This window comes from Pristis pectinata, chromosome 7 (assembly GCF_009764475.1).
Source record: "Pristis pectinata isolate sPriPec2 chromosome 7, sPriPec2.1.pri, whole genome shotgun sequence".
Taxonomy (NCBI): Eukaryota; Metazoa; Chordata; class Chondrichthyes; order Rhinopristiformes; family Pristidae; genus Pristis; species Pristis pectinata.
This window is the reverse complement of record NC_067411.1, coordinates 104258829-104281747: the sequence shown is the minus strand read 5'-3', so window position 1 is coordinate 104281747 and position 22919 is coordinate 104258829. Positions and strand designations below refer to the sequence as shown.

General features: G+C 45.1%; 1 protein-coding gene across 1 annotated transcript; it reads left to right on the top strand.

The window, feature by feature from the left end:
- The first annotated feature begins 1710 nt into the window (after window positions 1-1710).
- Window positions 1711-17421, top strand: LOC127572949 (gonadotropin-releasing hormone II receptor-like). The gene is made up of 3 exons (XM_052020674.1): window positions 1711-2250; window positions 6166-6373; window positions 17144-17421. Exons 1-3 carry the CDS (start codon window positions 1711-1713, stop codon window positions 17419-17421), a joined length of 1026 nt encoding a protein of 341 aa, XP_051876634.1.
- Window positions 17422-22919: the final 5498 nt, after the last annotated feature.

Here is a 22919-nt window from a genome sequence, read left to right as displayed (position 1 = left end):
ATTCTCTCCCTATTTAGAAAATAGTCTATGCCTTTATTCCTTCTACCAAAGTGCATGACTGTACATTTCCCTACACTGTATTCCATCTGCCACTTCTTTGCCCATTCTCCCAACCTGCCCAAGTCCTTCTGCAGACTCCCTGCTTCCTCAACACTACCTGTCCCACCACCTATCTTTGTATCATCTGCAAACTTGGCCACAAAGCCCTCAATTCTGTCATCCAGATCATTAATATATATTGTGAAAAGTAGAGGACCCAACACTGATCCCTGTGGAACACCACTAGTCACTGGCAGCCAACGAGGAAAGGCCCCCTTTATTCCCACTCTTTGCCATCACAACTCCTCAACTCATTACCCCAAATGATGAAGGCAAATGTGACAAACACCTTCTTCTCCACCCTGTCTACCTATATTGCCACTTTCAGGGAACCATGTACTTGTACTCCTAGCCCCCTCTGTTCTACGACACTCTCGAGGTCCTGCCATTTACTGTGCAAGTCCTGCCTTGGTTTAACTGACCAAAATACAATGCCTTGCACTTGTCCGAGTTAAATTTCATCTGCCATTCTTTGGCCCATTGTAATCAACTTTTCCAGCTGATGTAGATCCCGTTGAAAGCTTAGATAATTTTCTATACTGTCCAGGTGGACAATGTCTACTGCCCTGCCCTCTTCAACCTTCTGGTCACCTCTTCAAAAAAAATTCAACCAAATTCAAGAGACACTATTTCCGATGATTTCCCAAGCTGGCTATCCATAATCAGTCTTTGTCTTTCCAACAGCAGATAGATACTGTCTCTCAGCAGCCCCTCCAGTAACTTTCCCACCACAGATAGGCTCAGCAGCCTATAGTTCCCTGGCTTGTCCTTGCAGTTCTTCTTAAATAAAGGTTCATGATTAGCCACCCTCTAGTCTTCCTGTAACTTGCCCATGGCTAACAATGACACAAATATCTCTGTCAGGACCCCAGCAATTTCTTCCCTGGCTTCCCACAACGTCCAAGTATACACTTGGTTATCCATCTTTATGCAATTTGAGACCACCAGCACCTTTTTTGTAATGTCGATATATTTAAGACATCACTATTTTCTTCCCTGAATTCCCCAGCTTTCAGAACCTTCTCCAAGAGAAACAAACAGATGAGAAATATCTTGCCCGTCTCCTGAATTGTAATAATATCATTGTAACCCTTTCTGAAATACTTATCATCAAAATAACTTTACTATCATATTTACATTTAGGTTAAATTTGCAAACCAAAATAGCTACCTTGCTGTTTATTTTAACATCATACCACGCCGCATATTTTTGCTTTGGAAAATAAAGAAACGCGCCTACTACTTATCACAGTGGGGCGCTCATTTCGGATCCAACTGTTCTTTAATTTAATTGAATATCTTTGCTTGCAGTGTTGGCACTAGAAACCTGAAGGGATCTGGTCTGTGGGAATTCTAGTCCATAGGAATTCCTTATCCCGGTCGATAGGTTCAGGATGGAGGTGGGAGCTATTGGGAGAGGGGAGGGCGGGAGGAAGGGGAGGGGAAGAGGCGAAGAAACGAGTCGCTCAAAACTTCGGATCATCAGCCAAGCCCCACCCCGAGTTAACCTTTGTGCACCAGAAAGGTTGGGCCCTCGGCCCTTCACTCAACCCCCCGTCCGGTTTAATTCTGCGAGCACTGCGTTACGCAGTCGGAGGGAGAATCGGACAGGATGAAACTCAAGCAACTGTCCCTCGGCAACCGCAGCGTGGACAACAGCAGTCTGATCGTCCTTGGTACCTCCAGCGCCGTGGACAGCGGCCAAGGCGGTGACGACGAGCTGCTGCTGCCCACCTTTTCAACAGCCTCCAAGGTCAGGGTGGTCATTACCTTGGCCATCATCTTGATCTCTTCTTACCTCAACCTGAGCGTGCTATGGGGCGCTCTGAGGAGGAAGGGCAACGGGAGGTCCCATATCAGAACGCTGATCGTCAACTTGTCCTGCGCCGACCTGATGGTCACTTTCATCGTGATGCCACTGGACGCTTCCTGGAACATCACCGTGCAGTGGCTGGCCGGCAGTCCGGCCTGCAAACTCCTCATGTTCCTCAAACTCTTCTCCATGTATTCGTGCGCCTTCGTCACCGTGGTCATTAGCCTCGATCGCTACTGTGCTATTCTACGGCCTCTGGGCATCAGCAGAGCGAACGAAAGGAACCGCATCTTGCTGATCGGAGCCTGGCTTATGAGTGGTGCGCTGGCCACGCCTCAGGTAATGCAGTTAGAATTGCCCACTGGATGTTTAACATGCAAATGGGACAAGCCTAGATGGGAATCTTGGTCGGCATGACCAATTGGGCCGAAGGGCCTGTTTCCGTGCTCTATAACTGGTTGCAACTAAAAACCCATACAGCGTAATATGAGCAGCCCCACAAGAAGTGGACTTCAAACTACAGTCCGAACAAGCCGGGGTATAAAGAATGATACCCAAGAAATAAATAATCCTGTAAACTCCTGAGGGAACTCAGTGGGTCAGGCAGCTTCTGTGGAGGAAAAGAGATGGTCGACATTTTGGGTTCAGACCCCGCATCAGGACTGAGGGTGTAGAGGGCAGATAGTGTGAAAGGAGGGGTGAGGCAGGGTGGTAGGTGATAGGTGGAACCAGGTGAGTTGGGGGCTGATGGGCAGATGGAGCCAGAGGGACTGAGAAAGTTTAGAGACAGAAGCTGGTGGATGTCAGGTGAAAACAGATAAGAAAACTGGTCAGTCTCATGTCAGTGTAAGGGAAATTACTGGAAAATTCTTAGAGATAGGATATATGAGCATCTGGAATCCAGTGGCTTGATTAAGGAAAGCCAACATGGCTTCGTGTGGGGTAAGTTTTGTCTTACCTGATTGAGTTTTTTGACAGGGTGACAAGAGAGATTGATGATGGTAGAGCTGTGGATGTCATCTGTATGGACTTCAGTAAGGCATTTGACAAGGTCCAGATAATTGGTTAATCAAGAAAGTTCAGATGCATGGGGTCAGTGGCGATTTGGCTGTTTAATCCCGGATAAACATGAGGTGTTGCACCTTGGTAGGATTAATGTCAAGAGGCAGTACACTCTTCAGGGAAAGACCCTTAACAGTGTTGAAGAGCAGAGAGACCTTAGGGTGCAAGACCATGACTCATTGAAAGTGGCTACACAGGTAGACAGGGTGGTTAAGAAGGCTTATGGAATGCTTGCATTTATTAATTGGGGTATTGAGTATAGGAGTTATGATTGAGTATATTGAGTTATGATGCATCTCTATAGAACTCTGGTTAGGCTGCATTTAGAGTGTTGCTTGCGATTCTGGTCACCTCACTATAGGAAGGATGTCAAGGCTTTAGAGAGGGTGCAGAGAAAGTTTACTAGGATGCTGCCTGGATTAGAGGGCATGTGCTATCAGGAGAGGCTGGATAAACTTGGGCTCTTTTCTCTGGAGTGGTGGAAGCTGAGGGGTGATCTATTGGAAGTGTATAAAATTATGAGGGGCATAGATAGGGTGGACAATCAACATCTTTTTCCCATTATTGAGCCATCCAATAACAGAGGGCATGCATTTAAGGTGAAAGGGGGTAGGCTCAGAACAAACGCGAGGGGTACGTCTTTTACTGAGAGAGTGGTGGATGCCTGGAATGCATTGCCCTGATAGGGTGGTGGAGGCAAATTCATTGTGGTCTTTTAAGAGGGGCTTGGATGGGCACATGAATGAGAGGAAAATGGAGGGATATGGGCATTCTGTAGGTAGGAGGGAATAGCTATGTCAGCACAACATTATGGGCCAAAGGACCTGTTCTGTGCTGTACTGTTCTATGTTCTTTGTTCATAAAAATTGGGCAGATGAAACCAGGTGGATGGAGGGGAAAGGTAGAGACAGAGGCTGGAAGGTGCTAAATGGGACCAGATTAGAGAGGAGTGGTTCGATGTTTCAGACACAACAGAGAGGGATGTAAAAGAGGTGGGGAATTGCATTACTGATCATAGAGAATGTTACAGCTGCTCTCAGAGAGGATATATTAGAGGGCTTGTCCAGTGAGGCCAAACAGGAAGAGCTCAGGTAAAAGAAAGGTGAAATCACAATGATGGGGTTATATTCTAGGCCTCCCAAGAGACAGCGGCAGAAAGAGGAACAGATATACAGGCAGATCATGGAAACATGCAAGCACAACAGGGTTGTTGTTGTGGGTAACTTTAACATCCCCAATATTAACTGGGACTGCCTTAGTGCCAAGGGCTTAGATGGGACACAATATGTTAGGTGCATCCAGGAGGGCTTCATGAAGCAGTATGTCGATAGTCCAGCTCTGGAAGGGGCTGTACTAGAAATTGTACTGAGGAATGAGCCTGGTCAGGTGACCAATGTTTCAGTAGAGCAACATTTTGGAAACATAATTATGTGATCATAATATCCTAAAGATAGTTATGGATAAGGATAGGACAAGTCCTTGGGTAAAAGTGCTAAATTGGGAGAAGGCTAATTACAGCAGTATTAGGCAGGAACCAGGGCAAGTAGATTGGGAGCAGCTGAGGGTAAATCCACGTCTGACACGTGGGAGTTTTTCTAAAAAAGTCCAACTGGTTAGAGTTCATGACCAGCATATTTCTGTAAGGAGGAAAGATAAGGATGGCAAGGTTCAGGAACTTTGGATGGCAAGGGATCTTGTAAGTTTAGTCAAAAAGAATAAGGAAACATATGGATGGCTCAGGAAGCTGAAATCAGACAAGGCCCTTAAGGAATATAAAGGGAGCAGGAAAGAACTAAAGCAGGGAATAAGGAGAGCCAAAAGTGGTCATGAAATGATCTAGGCAAGAAGGATTAAGTAAAATTCCAAAGCATTTAATACATTCATTAAAAATAAAAAGGTAACTGTGGAAATGGTAGGATCACTCAAGGACAAAGAAGGGAATATATGCCTGGAGCCAGAGGAAGTGAGCGGTACTAAATGAGTACTTTGCTTGGTATTCACCAAGGAGAAGGACATGGGTGAGATGGGTATGTTGATATTCCGGGGCATGTCGATATTCAGGAAGAGGAGGTGTTGGGTGTCTTGAAAAGCATATGTGCATATGTTCCCAGGGCTTAATGGAATCTGTCTTAAGATATTGAGAAAGGCAAGGGAGGAGATTGCTGGGGCCTTGACTGAGATATCTTTAGGCACAGGCAAAGTCCCAGAAGAATAGAGAATAGCCAATGTTGATTCTTAGTTTAAGGAGGGCAATAGAGATAATCTAGGAAGTTATAGACCAGTGAACATTACCTCAGTGGGAGGGGGATTATTGGAAAAGATTCTTAGGGACAGAATATACTTGCACTTAGATGTAATTAGATGGGGAGAGTTAGGAAGCATACGCCAAGGCAGAAGGAACCTAGGTGAATAGGTGTGTGGTTGATGGAGAGATGGAACCAGGTGGAGGAAGCTAACAAACTTAAGTGATGACAGTGAGGGGTGAGGGTGTGGGATAGGGTGTGGAATGGAAAAGGTGAACAAAGGGAAAGAGGACTTGGTATGAGTGGGAAAGGTACACATGGGATGTGAGTTTCCTAAAAGTGGAAAATTCAGTGTTTACACCATTGCGTTGCAGGATACCCCAGTGGAATGTGGAATACGAGGTCTTGTTCTTCTAGTTTGTGTTTGGCCTCACTGTTGCAATGGAGAAGCCAGAGAACATACCAGCTGGTATGGGAATGGGGAGGGAAGTCGAAATGATATGCAACCAGGACTTCAAGTTGGCCATTGCGGACAGAGTGCAGATGCTCCGCAAAATAGTCTCCTCATCTGTGCTTGGTCTTACTGATCTTGAGATTTGATCTTGCTGGTATCGAGAGCACTGAATGCAGTTGATGAGATTGAAGGAAACAAATGAGAGCTGAGTTTTTTTTAAATGAACAGCAATTGGTTATTGTCTGGGATATTCTGCCAAAAAGAATGGAAGTTTCAAAAAAGAATTGGATGTATATTGCAATGGGAAAACAAGTAAAGAACAACAAATATGGTAAAATGCAGTTTTTTTAAAAAGTACAACGAACATGAATAGCTTATTTCTGCACTGTTAGATTTTAGGATTCAATTGCTTTAATCACTAATTTTGTCCCTAATTATTTTAATGTGCTGTGTAAAAATATAACAATTAATAATGTTACTTTATTTTCGTTGCAGCTATTCCTTTTCCATACAGTTTCCATTTCCGTACCAGCTCCATTCACTCAATGTGTGACTCATGGTAGTTTCAAGGAACCTTGGCAGGAAAAGGTTTACTTTTTCTTCACCTTCCTTTGGCTCTTTCTTCTGCCACTTATAATCATGGTGTTTTGTTATGCAAGTATATTAATTACTATTACGAGGAAAATGACATTAAATGGCGATTGTAAGTATTTATTTTTTTTCCTGTTCTCCTACAATGTCAGTCAAATATGTTGATGCAATTTTAAGGTGTAAGTTTCAGAATCATATAGATGTTCTTGTGATGGTTCATGAAGTAAATTTGGTACTGATTAACTCCAAGCAGTAACTACTGAAGAATTCCTTTAAGTGTGGAAGTTTAAAGGGATTAAAATTATAAAGAAATTTGAAGATGCAGAGAAAAATTATTTTGCCTCATGGGGAAACCAGGAACCAGTAAGTGTAGAGCGTAAGATATAGGAGCAGAATTAGGACATTTGGCCCATCAAATCTGGTCTGCCATTCAATCATAGCTGATTTTTTTTAACCTCATGCTTCTGTCTTCTCCCCTTAATCCTTCACCCTCTTACCTATAAAGAACCTATTAATCGCTTCCTTAAATACATCCAATGATGTGGCCTCCACAGCCCTCTGTGGCAACAAATTCCACAGGTTCACCAACCCCTGACTGAAGAAATTCCTCCTCATTTCAGTATAATGTTAACATTAGAGCCATTCCCTTCAGAAACACTCCTTCGTTAAAAAAAGATAGATGAAAACTCTGCCTCGTTAAACCAAATGGTGGTGGATGCTAGATTAATTGCAACATTCAGCACTTCAACATTCAAAAATTGATTATTTTTGATTAAGTAATGGATAAGGAACAAAGTGGGTAAGTGGTGCTCATTTGTAGATCTGCCATAATGTAATTGAATGGCAGAACAGGTTCGTGAGATTGAATGGCCAGCTATCATTGCTATATTCCCAGTTTGGCTGATGACCTGGACAGAGATTCAACTACATTAAGTTTGCATCTGTGCCCCAGGTCAGAAGGAGAAGAAACACAATCAGAGCTCCGATCCACATCGCCACAGATTGCAAAGTGTAAATTTATGCCAATGATTATTCAACCATAATATTCAACTGATATATCTCATGGAAACACTGAGTGGTGAGCAAATCTTTCCAAGAGGGATTGGGAGGCTTCAGATAGCGACTACATGGGCAGTTCCTTCAGACCTTATGTGCACAAATGTGGAGAGGTCCAGGAACAAGTCATCTGATCATGCTCTTGACCTGTGTGATGCAGAATCACTTATGGAAAGGGAAGGAATAAAATAAAGTTTATCTTCAATGAGGCATTATAAGTACCTGATTGTACTAAGAATAAAAGGGTGGCTAAGGAGAGAAAAAGTCCCCTTAAAGATAAGCATGGGTGTCTATGTGTGGAGCCACAGGAGATGGGTGAGATTTTAAATTTCTCATCATTTTTTTACTGTGGAGAATATCATAGATGTTAAGGAAATGAGGCAAATGAGTTGTGATGTCTTGGACCATATACGAATTACCAAGGAGGTATTGGCAGCCTTAAAAGCACATTAAGGAGGATAAATTCTCAGGGCTTAAGCAAGTGCATCCTCTGACCTTGTGGGAAGCTAGGGAGGAAATTGTGGAGGCCCTTGCAGAGTTATTTGCTTCATGTTTAGCCACAGACGAACTTCCGGAAGACTGTGGGGTGGCTAATATTGTACTGTTATTTAAGAAGGGCAGCAAGACAAGCCAGGGAACTACAGGCTGGCTACCCTGACATCAGTGGTGGGTAAGTTACTTGAGGGGATTCTGAGGGACAGGATCTACCGGCATATGAACATAGAACATACAACATACAACATTACAGCACAGTACAGGCCCTTTGGCCCATGATATTGTGTTGACATTCTATCCTGCTCTATTATCTATCTAACCGTTCCCTTCCATATAGTCCTCCATTTTTCCATCATTCATGTGCCTATCTAAGGGTCTCTTAAATGTCCCTAATGGGTCTGCCTCCATCACCTCTGCTGGCAGTGCATTCCATGCACCCACCACTCTCTCTGTAAAAAACCTCTGACATCTCCCCTATACCTTCCTCCAATCACCTTAAAACTATGCCCCTTCATGTTGGCCATTTTCGCCCTGGGAGAAGTCTCTGAATGTCCATCTGATCAATGCCTCTTATCATCTTGTACACCTCTATCAAGTCACCTCTCATCCTTCTTCTCTCCAAAGAGAAAAGCCCGAGCTCACTCAACCTGTCCTCATAAGACATGCTCTCCAATCCAGGCAGCATCCTAGGAAATCTCTGCACCCTCTCTAAAGCTTCCATATCCTTCCTATAATGAGGCGACCAGAACTGAACACAACACTTCAAGTGTGGTCTAACCAGAGTTTTATAGAGCTGCAATATTACCTCGCGGCTCTTGAACTCAATATCCCGACTAATGAAGGCCAACACTCCATATGCCTTCTTGAACAATCGTATCGACCTGCGCGGCAACCTTGAGTGATCTATGGATGTGGACTCCAACATCCCTCTGTTCCTCCAAACTGCTAAGATCCCTGCCATTAACCTTGTATTCTACTTTCAAATTCGATCTTCCAAACTGTATCACTTCATACTTTTCCAGGTTGAACTCTATCTGCCACTTCGTAGCCCAGCTCTGCATCCTATCAATGTCCTGTTGTAAATGACAGCAACCTTCTACACTATCCACAACGCCACCAACCTATGTGTCATCTGCAAACTTACGAACCCATCTTTCCACATCCTCATCCAAGTCATTTATAAAAATCACAAAGATTGGGGTCCCAGAACAGATCCCTGCGGAACACCACTGGTCACCGACCTCCAGTCAGAATACGCTTCATCTATAACCGCCCTCTGTCTTCTATGAGTGAGCCAATTCTGAATCCACACAGCCAAGTTTCCCTGGATCCCATGCCTCCTGACTTTCTGAATGGGCCTTCCATGAGAAACCTTATCAAGCACCTCACTAAGATCCATGTACACCACATCCACTGCTCTACCTTCATCAATGTGCTTTGTCACATCCTCAAAGAATTCAATCAGGATCATGAGGCAAGACCTGCCCCTCACAAAGCCATGCTGACTGTTCCCAATCAGCCTATGCTTCTCCAAATGCCCATAAATCCTGTCTTGAAGAATCTTCTCCAGTACTTTTCCCACCTCTGAAGTAAGACTCACTGGTCTGTAATTCCCAAGATTGCCCCTACTCCCTTTCTTGAACAAAGGAACAACATTTGCCACCCTCCAATCAACTGGCAGTACTCCTGTGGCCAGTGAAGACGCAAAGATCATTACCAAAGGTGCAGCAATCTCTTCCCTCGCTTCCTGTAATAACCTTAGAAAAATCCCGTCTGGCCCCAGTGACATCTATATTAATGGATTTCAAAAGTTCCACCACATCCTCTTTCCTCACGTCGACATGCCCTGGTGTATCAGCCTGTTGTACACCATCCTCACAAATGTCAAGGTCCCTCTCACTGGTGAATACTGAAGCAAAGTATTCATTAAGGACATGCCCTCCCTCTTCCATCTCCAAGCACATGTTTCCTCTTTTATCCCTGATCGGTCCTACCCTCACTCTGGTCATCCTCCTATTCTTCACATGCATGCAGAATGCCTTGGGGTTTTCTTTAATCCTACTCTCCAAGGCCTTCTCATGCCCCCTTCGAGCTCTCCTAAGTCCATTCTTAAGCTTCCTCCTGGCTACCTTGTAACTCTCCAGAGCCCTGTCTGATGCTTGCTTTCTAAACGTTAGGTAAGCTTCTGACTTCCTTTTGACAAGATATTCTGCGTCTCTTGCCAACCACGGTTCCTTCACTCTACCATCCTTAACCTGCCTAACAACCTCCACATTTCTATTGTGCACTTCCCCAAGAACACCTGTTCCCAATTTACGCTCCCAAGTTCCTGCCTAATAGCATCATAACTCCCCCTCCCCCCAATTAAATACTTTCCCGTATCGTCTACTCCTATCCCTTTCCAAGGCTATTGTAAAGGTCAAGGATTTATGGTCACTGTCCCCAGAATGCTCTCCCACTGAGAGATCTGAAACCTGTTCAGGCTCATTGGCCACTACCAGGTCCAGTATGGCCTCTTGTCTAGTTGGCCTGTCCACATACTGTATCAGGAATCCTTCCTGGACACACCTAACAAACTCTTCCCCATCTATCCCCTTTATGCTAAGGAGGTGCCAATCAATATTAGGGAAGTTGAAATCAACCATGATAACAACTCTGTTATTTTTGCACTTTTCCAAAATCTGCCTCCCGATCTGCTCCTCAGTGACTCTGCTGCTATTGGGGGGAGACTATAGAATTCTCCCAGTAGAGTGGTCACTCCCTTCCTGTTTTTCACTTCCACCCACACTAACTCAGTAGACGATCCCTCCAGGACATCCTTTCTACAGTTGTGATACTGTCCTTGACCAGCAAAACCACTCCCCAACCTCCTTTACCTCTTTCCTGTCCCTAATGAAACATCTAAACCCTGGAATATCCTGCAGCCATTCTTGCCCTTGTGACAGCCAAGTCTCTGTAATGACCATTGTCATGGTTCCATGTACTTACCCACACTCTAAGTTCATCACCCTTGTTCCTGATACTTCTCGCATTAGAGTAGACACACTTCAGCCCATCCAACTGACTGCAGTTTTGCCCTTTCCACTACCTCTCCTTCCTCTCAGTCTTTTTACACGCTGCATCTACTTGTACACTAAATGAACCAACCTCTGACCTATCACTCTGGTTTCCATCCCCCTGCAAAACTAGTTTAAACCCTACCCAATGGTTCTAGCAAACCTGCCTGCAAGAATATTGGTCCCCCTCCAGTTCAGGTGTTCCTGTCCCTTTTGTGCAGGTCATACTTTCCCCAGGTGATCCAGAAATCTGAAACCCAGCCCCTGCACCAACTCCTCAGCCACGCATTCATCTGCCAAATCAACCTATTCTTACCCTCACTGGTGCATGGCACAGGCAGCAATCCAGAGATTACTACCCTTGAGGTCCTGCTTTTCAGCTTCCTACCTAGCTCCCTATATTACCTCTTCAAGACCTCAATTCTATTCCTACCCATGTCATTAGTACCAATATGAACCACAACCTCTGGCTGTTCACCCTCCCCCTTCAGAATACTGTGGGCCTGATCTGAGACGTCCCTGACCCTGACACTCGAGAGGCAACGTATCATCAAGGAGTCTCCTTCACGTCCACAGAATCTCCTGTCTGCCCCCTTACTATGGAATCCTCTATCACTACCACCCTCCTCTTCTCCCCCTTCCGTTCTGCACCACACGACCAGGCTCAGTGCCAGAGACATGGTCACTGTGACTTTCCCCTGGTAGGTCGGTCCCCCCCCCCCCCCCCCCCCCAATAATATCCAAAGCGGTATACCTGTTATTCAGGGGAACGGCCACAGGGGTACTCTGCACTACCTGCCTATTCCCCTTCCTTCCCCTGACAGTCACCCATTTACTTGCCTCCTGCAGCTTAGGAGTGACTGCCTTCCTGTAACTCTTATCTATGAACTCCTCGTTATCCCGTAGGAGCCGAAGGTCATCCAGCTGCAGCTGCAGTTCCCTAACATGGTCTGTAAGGAACTGCAGATGGATGTACCTTGTGCAGATGTAGCTATCAGGGAGACTAAATATCTCCCGGAACTCCCACATCTCACAAGCTGAACACACCACTGACCCTGGAGCCATTCTACAGCCTGGCACTAAAGGAAAAATCACAGTAAGAAAGAAACTTACCAGAGACTTACCTTAGCCTCCGCCCCCTCTCGCTGAAGCCTCTTGAGCCAAAGCCTCAAGTGCTCCACTCTAACCTTGGTCCACTCCAACAATGGCCACTCCGCATATACCTACCTTTTTATTCACTGCTGTTAATTAGCCAATCAACTATTAACAATTTGGAAATGTGCCTCTTGTAAACTCTTGCAAGGTGAAACTCACAAGTACAGGTACAGAGGCTCACCTCTTTTCAAAGCTCCTGCTCCAAACCTCCAGTTCCCGCTCCATAGACAAGGTAAGGCAATAAGACAGAGGAGCATATTTAGGCCATTCAGCCCATCGAGTCTACACCACCATTTGATCATGGCTGATTTATTTTTTCCTCTCAACCCCATTCTCCTGCCTTCTCCCCGTAACTTCTGACACCCTCACTAATCAAGAACCTATCAACCTCCGCTTTAAATACACCCAATGACTTGGCCTCCACAGCCGTCTGTGGCAATGAATTCCACAGATTCACCACCCTCTGGCGAAAGAAATTCATCCTTATCTCTGTTCTAAAGAGATGTCTTTCTATTCTGAGGCTGTGCCCTCTGGGCCTTGACTCTCCCACTACTTCCACGTCCACTCAATCCAGGCCTTTCAATATTCGGTAGGTTTCAATGAGATCCTCCCTCATCCTTCTAAACTCCAGCGAGTACAGGCCCAGAGACATCAAACACTCCTCATACATTAATCCTTTCATTCCCGGGATCATTCTCGTAAACTTCCTCTGGACCCTTTCCAATGCCAGCACATCTTTCCTTTGGTATGGGGCCCAAAACTGCTCACAATACTCCAAATGTGGTCTAACCAACACTTTATAAAGCCTCAGCATTACATCCTTGCTTTTATATTCTAGTCCTCTTGAAATGAATGCGAACATTTCATTTGCCTTCCTTACTACTGACTCAACCTGCAAGTTAACCTTTAGGGAATCCTGCACTAGGACTCCCAAGTCCCAAGGTTTCTGCGTGGGAAGTCGTGTCCGACAAATCTCTTTGGGTTTATGGAAGAGGTAACCAAGAGGATAGATGAGGGCAGGGTGGTGGATGTCACCTATGTGGACTTTAGCTAGGCATTTGACATGGTCCCGCATGATAGGCTAGTCTGGAAGGTTATATTGCATGGGAGAACTAGCTAACTGGATTTATATTTGGCTCAATGGTAGAAAGCAGAGGGTGATGGTGGAAGGTTATTGTTCAGAATGGAAGCCTGTGACTAGTGGTGTGCCACGGGGATTGGTGCTGAGACCTTTGTTGTTCATTATTTATATTCATGATTTGGATGAGAGTGTACAAAGCATGGTTAGTAAGTTTGCTGATGATACAAAAATAGGTGGTATCAAAGACAGTGGAGAAAGTTATCAAAAATTACAGGGGGATCTTGATGAGCTAGGTCAATGGGCCAAGGATTGGCAAATGGCTGTCAGTTCAGATAAGTGTGAGGTTTTTGCATTTTGGGAAGTCAAACCATGGTAGGACTTATACAGTAAATGATAGGGCCCTGGGGAGTATTCAGGAACAGAGTGACCCAGGAGTACAAGTATATGGTTTGCTTGAAGTGGCATCGCAGGTAGGGTGGTGAAGAAGGCATTTGGCACACTGGCCTTCATCAGTCAGGGCATTGAGTATAGGAATTGGGAAATATGTTGCATAAGACGTTGGTGAGCCACACTTGGACTATTCATATACAGTTTATAGGAAAGATTATTAAACTGGAAAGAGTGGAGATAAGGTTTACAAAGCTGCTGCCAGGACTTGAGGGCCTGAGTTATAGGGAGAGGTTGGTCAGGCTAGGGCTTTATTCCTTGGAACACAGGAGACTGAGGGATGATCTTGTAAAGGTGTATAAAATAATGATGGACATAGATGGGGTTTCTATTCTCAGAGAAAAGCAACCAAAAACTACAGGGCATAGCTCTAAGGTGAGTGGGAACAACTTAAAAAGGACTTGAGGGGCAATATCTTCACACGGAGGGCAGTGTGTACATGGAACGAGCTGCCAGGGAAAGTTGTCGAGGCAGGCACAATAACAACGTAGAACCATAGAAGCATACAGCACAAAACAGGCCCTTCAGCCCACCATGTTGTGCCGTCCATCAAACCACCCTCACACTATCTAACCCTTTCCTCCCACATATCCCTCTATCTCACATTCCTCCATATGCCTATCCAACAAAGTCTTGAACCTGTCCAACGTATCTGCCTCCACCACCACCCCAGGCAGTGCATTCCATGCACCAACCACTCTCTGGGTGAAAAACCTCCCCCTGACATCTCCCCTGAACCTCCCACCCATAACCTTAAAGCCAGGCCCTCTCGTCTCGAGCATTGGTGCCCTAAGAAGGAGGCGCTGGCTGTCTACTCTATCTATTCCTCTCAATATTTTATATACCTCTATCATGTCTCCTCTCATCTCCTCCTTTCCAGTGAATAAAGCCCTAGCACCTTAAGCCTTTCCTCATATTCCATAATCTCTAATCCAGGCAGCATCCTGGTAAATCTCCTCTGCACCCTCTCCAATGCCTCCACATCCTTCCTATAATGTGGCGACCAGAACTGGACACAGTACTCTAAGTGTGGTCTAACTAGAGTCTTGTAAAGCTGCATCATCACTTCGTGGCTCTTAAACTCAATCCCACGATTTACAAAAGCTAACATCCCATAGGCCTTCTTAACTGCTCTATCCACCTGTGAGGCAACTTTCAGTGAACTGTGAATATGAACCCCCAGATCCCTCTACACTGCCAAGTACCTTGCCATTTACCCTGTACTCTGCCCTGGAGTTTGTCCTTCCAAAGTGTACCACCTCACACTTCTCTGGATTGAACTCCATCTGCCACTTGTCAGCCCAGCTCTGCATCCTATCAATATCCCTCTGTAAGCTCCGACAGCCCTCCACACTATCCACAACACCGCCGATCTTAGTGTCATCCGCAAACTTACTAACCTAGCTTTCCACCCCCTCATCTAAGTCATCTATAAATATCACAAAAAGTAGAGGTCCCAGAACCAATCCCTGCGGGACACCACTAGTCATTGCCCTCCAATCCGAGGGCACTCCTTCCACCACGACCCTCTGCTTTCTACAGGCAAGCCAATTCCTAATCCACACAGCCAAGCTTCCCTGGATCCCTTGGCCTCTGACCTTCTGAAGAAGCCTACCATGAGGAACCTTATCAAACGCCTTACTAAAATCCATATAGACCATATCCACCGCACTACCCTCATCAATCTTCCTCGTCACCTCCTCAAAGAACTCTATCAGGCTTGTGAGGCAAGATCTTCCCTTCACAAAGCCATGCTGGCTGTCCCTAATCAGTCCATGATTCTCTAGGTGTTCATAGATCCTATTCCTTAGAATCCTTTCTAATAGCTTACCCACCACAGACGCAAGGCTCACCAGTTTGTAATTCCCTGGACTATCCCTACTACCTTTTTTGAACAAGGGGACAACATTCACCACCCTCCAATCCTCCGGCACCATCCCCGTGGACAACGAGGACTCAAAGATCCTTACCAGCGGTTCAACAATCTCCTCCCTCGCCTCTTGAAGCAGTCTGGGGAATATCCCGTCAGGCCCCGGAGATTTATCTGTCTTGATATTACTTAACAACTTCAACACATCCTCTCGCTTGATATCTACAACCTCGAGAGCATTACCCTTACCAGCACTCCCTTCTGCGTCATCAGGACCCCTCTCCTTGGTGAATACCGAAGAGAAGTATTCATTGAGAACTTCTCCCACTTCTGCTGCCTCCAGGCACATTCTCCCACCTTTGTCTTTAATCGGACCTACCTTTACCCTAGCCATCCTCCCACCCTTCACGTACGTGAAAAAGGGCTTGGTATTTTCCTTAACCCTACGCGCCAATGCCTTTTTATGTCCCCTTCTAGCTCTCCTCAGCCCTTTCTTGTTCCTTCCTCGCTACTCTATATTCCTCACGGGCCCTGTCTGAACCTTGCTGCTTATACCTCATGTATGCTACCCTCTTCTCCCTAGCTAGTCGTTCCACCTCTCTTGTCACCCACGGTTCCTTCACCCTGCCATTCCTTCTCTGCTTCACCGGGACATATTTATCCCTAACATCCTGCATAAGATCCCTGAACATCGACCACATCTCCATAGTACATTTCCCTTCAAAAAGGACATCCGACTTTACACTCCTAAGTTCTCTCCTTATAGCCTCATAGTTCGCCCTTCCCCAATTAAATATCTTCTTGTCCTCTTTGCACCTGTCCCTGTCCATGACAATTTTAAAGGTTATGGAGCAATGGTCACTGTCTTCCAAATGCTCACCCACCAATAGATCCTTCACCTGTCCCGGTTCATTTCCTAAAACTAGATCTAGCATGGCATTCCCTTTAGTCGGCCTGTTGACATACTGCGTCAGGAATCCCTCCTGGACACATTTAACAAATTCCGTCCCATCTGAACCTTTGGCACTAGGCAGGTTCCAGTCTATATTTGGGAAGTTGAAGTCTCCCATTATAACAACCCTGTTATTTTTGCTTCTCTCCAAACACTGCCTGCCAATCTGCTCCTCTATATCTCTACTGCTACCGGGGGGCCTATAGAATACTCCTAGTAGAGTAACTGCTCCTTTCTAGTTCCTTACTTCCACCTATACGGACTCTAGAGATGATCCTTCTACAACATCCATCTTTTCCACAGCCGTAACAGTGTCCCTGACCAGTGTCGCCACCCCTCCTCCTCTTCTCCCCCCCTTCCCTATCCCTCTTAAAACACCAAAAACCAGGAATATTCAATATGCAAAGAAATTTGGATAAGTACATGGCTTGGAATGATTTAGAGGGATATGGGCCAAGTGCAGAAAAATGGGACCTGCTCACGTGGAGACTTTGGTCAGCATTGATGAGTTAGGCCGAAGGGCCTGTTTCCATGCTACGTTACTCTGTCACTCTTTGACTATACAAGCTATCCAAAAATAGCACCATCTCATCCATTAACAGTTGAATATGACTGAGACTCTTTAAATATCAGTGAAAGTATAATTGTATTCAATTCTTCATCGCCAACTTTTGCAAGATTGCAATGCCTTATTCTGATTAAACAAGTTCCCTCTAATGGTTGAACATTTATGTTGGACCTAATGGTTATATTATATTTTATTTTTCCAGTATTCTTGAAAGATGCAGATTCAAGATGTAGTAAGAACTACGTTCCCAAAGTGCGAATGAAAGCTTTAAAGCTGTCTGTTGTTCTTGTGAGCACCTTCATCATTTGCTGGACCCCGTATTACATCCTGGGATTTTGGTACAACTTTTTCCCTGCCATGATAAACAAGAAGGAGCTTCCTGAATCAATCAACCATGCACTCTTTACTTTTGGGATGCTGAACAGTTTTATGGATCCAGTGATTAGTCGTATTGGTTATCTCAGGCTCAGCAACAGTTGATGCAGCAAGCAATGTGTCTAAGGTTAGACTCAGCAAGTGTAAAAGAAGGAAATTGTCCAGCAATGCCCTGAAATCCTACTAACAAATCAATTGTGGACTTCAGCACCAAGCTTTGTTCTTCACCTTTGGTGAGCTGCCAAGCCAACAAATGAGTTGAGTAAGTGGGCTTGGGACTGTAATATGTAGTTCTTGAGTGCATTTGGAAAAAAAAATTATGTCAACTATCGGTAAATTTGTTTATCATCTGGGCCAGTGCATGACATGCTAAAGTTTTTACCTATTGGTCTTCAGTGAAGCTGATGGGAGAAGCACACTAATCCCTTCCCATGTCCAACTGAAGATTATGTTGCTACTTATTGCTGTGTGCTCAGCAAGAAGAAACATCATCCAGCCTTGGCACCTCTGAATACCAACGTCCAACCCAAAGTGCTACTTGCATTTTTACATACAAACATGGGTGCCTATAGACTGCTTTGTAAACAAAATCATTAGATTGAATCATCATGCAGATAAATATAAAATAAGTCTTCATGGGAAGGAAGATTAGTTGTTGAATTGAAGATATTTCTCATCTGGTGGGCCACAAAAGATATTTTTTAACATAATACATGTAGTCACCCAGTCAGGTTTTTGCTTACCCTTAACTCCAGCCAATATGGATCAAGAGACAATCCCTCCACATTTTTTTTAAAAGTTTAAGCAAGGTTTGTATTTTTATGCCAAAACTAAATAAAGTATGGAGTTAAATATTTGTTATAGTTGTAGTGAATTGTGTTCCTATATATACAATGAAATTAGGATAAAGTTGGTGCCACTGGTGTAGTATTGTTAAAATGACAACTTTTATGTAAAATCTTTAACAGAATAAACACATTTAAGCACACTGGACTTATTGTGAGTGTAATCAAACAAAGCTTGTTTAAACAGTTAGGTGTCTAAGGAGAGGTGAGAGGCAAAGTGATTAATTTCAATCTTCAGTTAATCATGGTTGGGGTTACATCACTTATTTGTGAACTGGAACAGACATGTGCACAGATTATGGAAAGAGGTAAAAATAACAGGGTTGTTGTAGTGGGCGACTTTAACTCCCCCAATATTAACTGGGACCTCCTTAGTGCAGGTGGCTGAGATTTTGTTAGGTGCATCCAAGATGGTTTCTTGAAACCGTATGTCGTTAGTCCAACTAGAGGAGGGACCATACTGGACCTCATATTGGGAAATGACCCTGGCCAGGTAATTTGAATTTCAGTGGGAGAGCATTTTGGGAACGAAAGATCATAACTCCTTAAGTTTTATGATAATTGGTATTGGTATTGGTTTATTATTGTCACTTGTACCGAGGTACAGTGAAAAGCTTGTCTTACAAACCGATCGTACAGGTCAATTCATTACACAGTGCAGTTACATTGAGTTAGTACAAAGTGCATTGATGTAGTACAGGTAAAAACAGTAACAGTATAGAGTAAAATGTCACAGCTACAGAGAAAGTGCAGTGCAATAAGCTGCAAGGTCACAACAAGGTAGATCGTGAGGTCAGAGCCCATCTCATTGTATAAGGGAACTGTTCAATAGTCTTATCACAGTGGGGTAGAAACTGTCCTTAAGTCTGGTGGTACGTGCCTCAGGCACCTGTATCTTCTGCCCGATGGAAGAGGAGAGAAAAGAAAATGTCCCGGGTGGGTGGGGTCATTGATTATGCTGGCTGCTACACCAAGTCAACGAGAGGTAAAGACAGAGTCCAAGGAGGGGAGGCTGGTGTCCGTGATGCGCTGGGCTATGTCCACAACTCTCTGCAGCTTCTTGCAGTCCTGGGCAGAGCAGTTGCCGTACCAAGCCGTGATATATCCAGATAGGATGCATTCTATGGTGCATTGGTAAAAGTTGGTGAGAATCAAAGGGGACAAACAAAATTTCTTTAGCCTCCTGAGGAAGTAGAGGCGCTGGTGAGCTTTCTTGGCCGTGGCATCTACGTGATTTGACCAGGACAGGCTGTTGGTGATGGTCACACCCAGGAACTTGAAGCTCTCGACCCTCTCGACCTCAGCACCATTGATGTAGACAGATGCATGTACACTGCCCCCTTTCCTGAAGTCAATGACCAGCTCTTTTGTTGACATTGAGGGAAAGGTAGTTGTCATGACACCATTCCACTAAGCTCTCTATCTCCTTCCTGTACTCTGACTCATCGCTGTTTGAGATACGGCCTACAACAGTGGTATCATCTGCAAACTTGTAGATGGAGTTAGAGCAGAATCTGGCCACACAGTCGAGAGTGTATAGGGAGTAGAGTAGAGGGCTGAGGACGCAGCCTTGTGGGGCACCAGTGTTGAGAATAATCGTGCCGGAGGTATTGCTGCCTATCCTCACTGATTGCGGTCTGTTTGTTAGAAAGTCAAGGATCCAGTTACAGAGGGAGGTATTGAGCCCTAGGTCTCGAAGTTTGGTGACAAGCTTGCTTGGAATTATTGTACTGAAGGCAGAACTGTAGTCAATAAACAATAGTCTAATGTATGTGTCTTTACTGTCCAGGATAAGTCTAGACCTCAGATGAAAGAGCTAAATTGGGGAAAGGCAAATTACAACATTATTAGGCAGGAGCTGGGGAGAGTCGGGTGGGAGCAGCTGTTAATGGGCAAGTCCACATGTGACATGTCGGAGTTATTTAAAGACCAGCTGACCACGTGCTGTACTGTTGCATATTCTATGTTCTGTATGAAAAGATTTGTTGGAAAATAAGATCCTTCAGATCAACATTCTGTCTGAATGATATTTACAATTTATGCTTTATTATAGCGCTCCATTCTGAATCAAGAATGGATTTCCCCACCTCACAAATTCGTTCCAATAGAGCCCTATTAGTCAGTAGATTGTGGAGATATCTGGGCCCAGGCTGATGTATTCCAATCTGGTAGAAGAATAAGGTTTGATTCAGCAAGCTACACAATTTTTTATTCATTTTTCAGGATCTGGGCATTACTGGCAAGGCCAGTATTTGTTGTCCATTCCTAACTGCACTCAAGAAGGTGATGGTGAATTGTCTTCTTGAGAACCACTGTGGTCCTTCTGGTGAAGGCATGCCCATCAGGAATTCAAGGATTTAAACCCAGCAATGATGGAGAATGATGGTATATTTCCAAGTCAGAATGTTGCATGACCTTGAGGGGAACCTGCAGTTGGTGGTGTTCCCACACATCTGTTGCCATTATCCTCGAGGTTGCAAATTTAGATAGTCATACTTGAGTAGCTCACCAAGACTCCTTAGACAGCACCTTCCAAACCCACAACCTCTACCAGCTAGAAGGACAAGGGCAACAAAGGCATGAGAGCAGCACCACCTGGAAGTTTCCCACCAAGCCACACACCATCCCAACGTGGAAATATATCACCATTCCTTCACTATCACTGAGTCAATCCTGGAACTCTCTTCCTAACATCATTGTAGGTACACCCAGACCTTAAGAAGGCAGCTCAGCATTATCTTCTCGAGCAATTAGGGATGGGCAATGAAATGCTTGCTCAACCCACATCACTTGAATAAATATTTCAAAAACAGCCATTTTCCTGTGCATGAGGCATGACTAAATGCCTCTTAAAATGCCTCTTTTTTTCCTCTCCATTTGCTTGGAGTTTTTTTTCCCCGCAGAAGCCAGTGCGTAGGCGTGGGAAGCGGCAGTGGTGGGAAGAGAGTGGAGAGTCACCTGACCCAGTGAGTTTTTTTTCCCTCTCCTCGCTTGGGGCCTTTAACCATAAAAGAGAGGTAGGGTCTGGCAAAGCGGCCATCGTTGGAACGGCTATCATTGGAGTGGGCTGGAGTCAGAGTGGGAAATTAGAGGCTTTGACGAGAAGAGGCTGAGGCAAAAGAACAGGTAAGAAGGGTAAGTTTGTCCTTTTATTATTGGTGCTTTGGTCTTAGATTCCCTTAATACAGTGTAGGCAGGATGGCAGATACAGCAATGGAATACTCCTCCTGTAGGATGTGGGAATTCATGGAACGTGATGGTCTTCCTGATGCCTACACTTGTGGTAAGGCATCAGGGAGACCATCAGCTCCTGAAAGACTGGATTAAGGAGCTGGAGCAGGAGTTGGATGAACTGAGGAGCAGCCGGAACGCTGAGTGAATCATAGACAGGACCTTTGAGCAGGTGGTTACACCCAGAGGGCAGGATTCAGGTAGTGGATGGGTGAGCACAGAGAGAGGTGGGGGGAAAGAGAAGTCAGTGCAGGTTCTCCCTGTGGCCATTCCTCTCAGCAACAAGTATACCCCTTTGGATACTGCTGAGGGGGATGACCTATCTGGGCAAGGCAGCAGCAGCCAGGCCAGGAGCACTGTGGTCGGCTCTGAGGCTCAGAAGGGAAGGATGAAGTCAGGCAGAGCGATAGTCATAGGGGACTCGATAGTTAGGGGCACAGACAGGAGATTCTGCGGCCGCCGATGAGATGCCAGGATGGTGTGTTGCCTCCTGGGTGCCAGGGTCCTGGATGTCTCAGAACGGTTGCAGAATATTCTTAAGGGGGAGGGTGAGCAGCCAGAAGTTGTGGTGCATATTGGTACCAATGACATAGGCAGGAGCGGGGTAGAGGTCCTGCGCAATGAGTATAGGGAGTTAGGAAGAAGGCTGAAGAGCAGGACCTTCAGGATAGTAATCTCCGGATTACTCCTGGTGCCATGGACTAGTGAAGGAAAGAACAGGATGATAGCACAGAAAATGAGTAGCTGGGTAGATGGTGCAGGGGGGAGGGTTTCAAGTTCTTGGATCATTGGAACCTTTTCTGGGGAAGTGGTGACCTATACAAGAGGGACGGGTTGCACCTGTACTGGAGGGGAACCAATATCCTGGCAGGGAAGTTTGCTAATGCTACTGGGGAAGGTTCAAACTAGCTTCGCAGGGGGATGGGAACTGGAAAGACAGGTCAGTTAGTGAGAAAACGGGCAGGAGGGCTGATGTCAAGGAATGTTGCATTAGGCAGATTCCTAATAACAGATGTGATGGGATGAATGGTTTGAAGTGTTTGTACTCGAACGCCAGGTGTATAACGGGCAAGAGTGATGAACTAAGAGCATGGATCAGTACATGGAGCTACGATGTTGTGGCCATTACAGAGACTTGGTTGAGGGAGGGACAGGAATGGGTGATTGATGTACCAGGGTTTCAAAGTTTTAGGAAGAATAGAGAGGGGGGTAAAAGAGTGGGAGGAGTTGCAATACTAATTAGAGATAATATATCAGCTGCACTCCGGGGAGACATAATGGAGGGCTCGGATACAGAGTCTATATGGGTAGAACTCAGGAATAGGAAGGGTGCCATCACTCTCTTGGGGTGTACTATAGACCTCCCAATAGCTATCGGGACATTGAGGAATAGATATGCAAACAGATTTGGGAAATGTGAAAAAATTACAGGGTTGTGGTCATGGGAGACTTCAACTTTCCTGATAAAAATTGGGACCTTTTTAGTGCAAGGGGGTTAGATGGGGCAGAATTTGTTAGCTATATTCA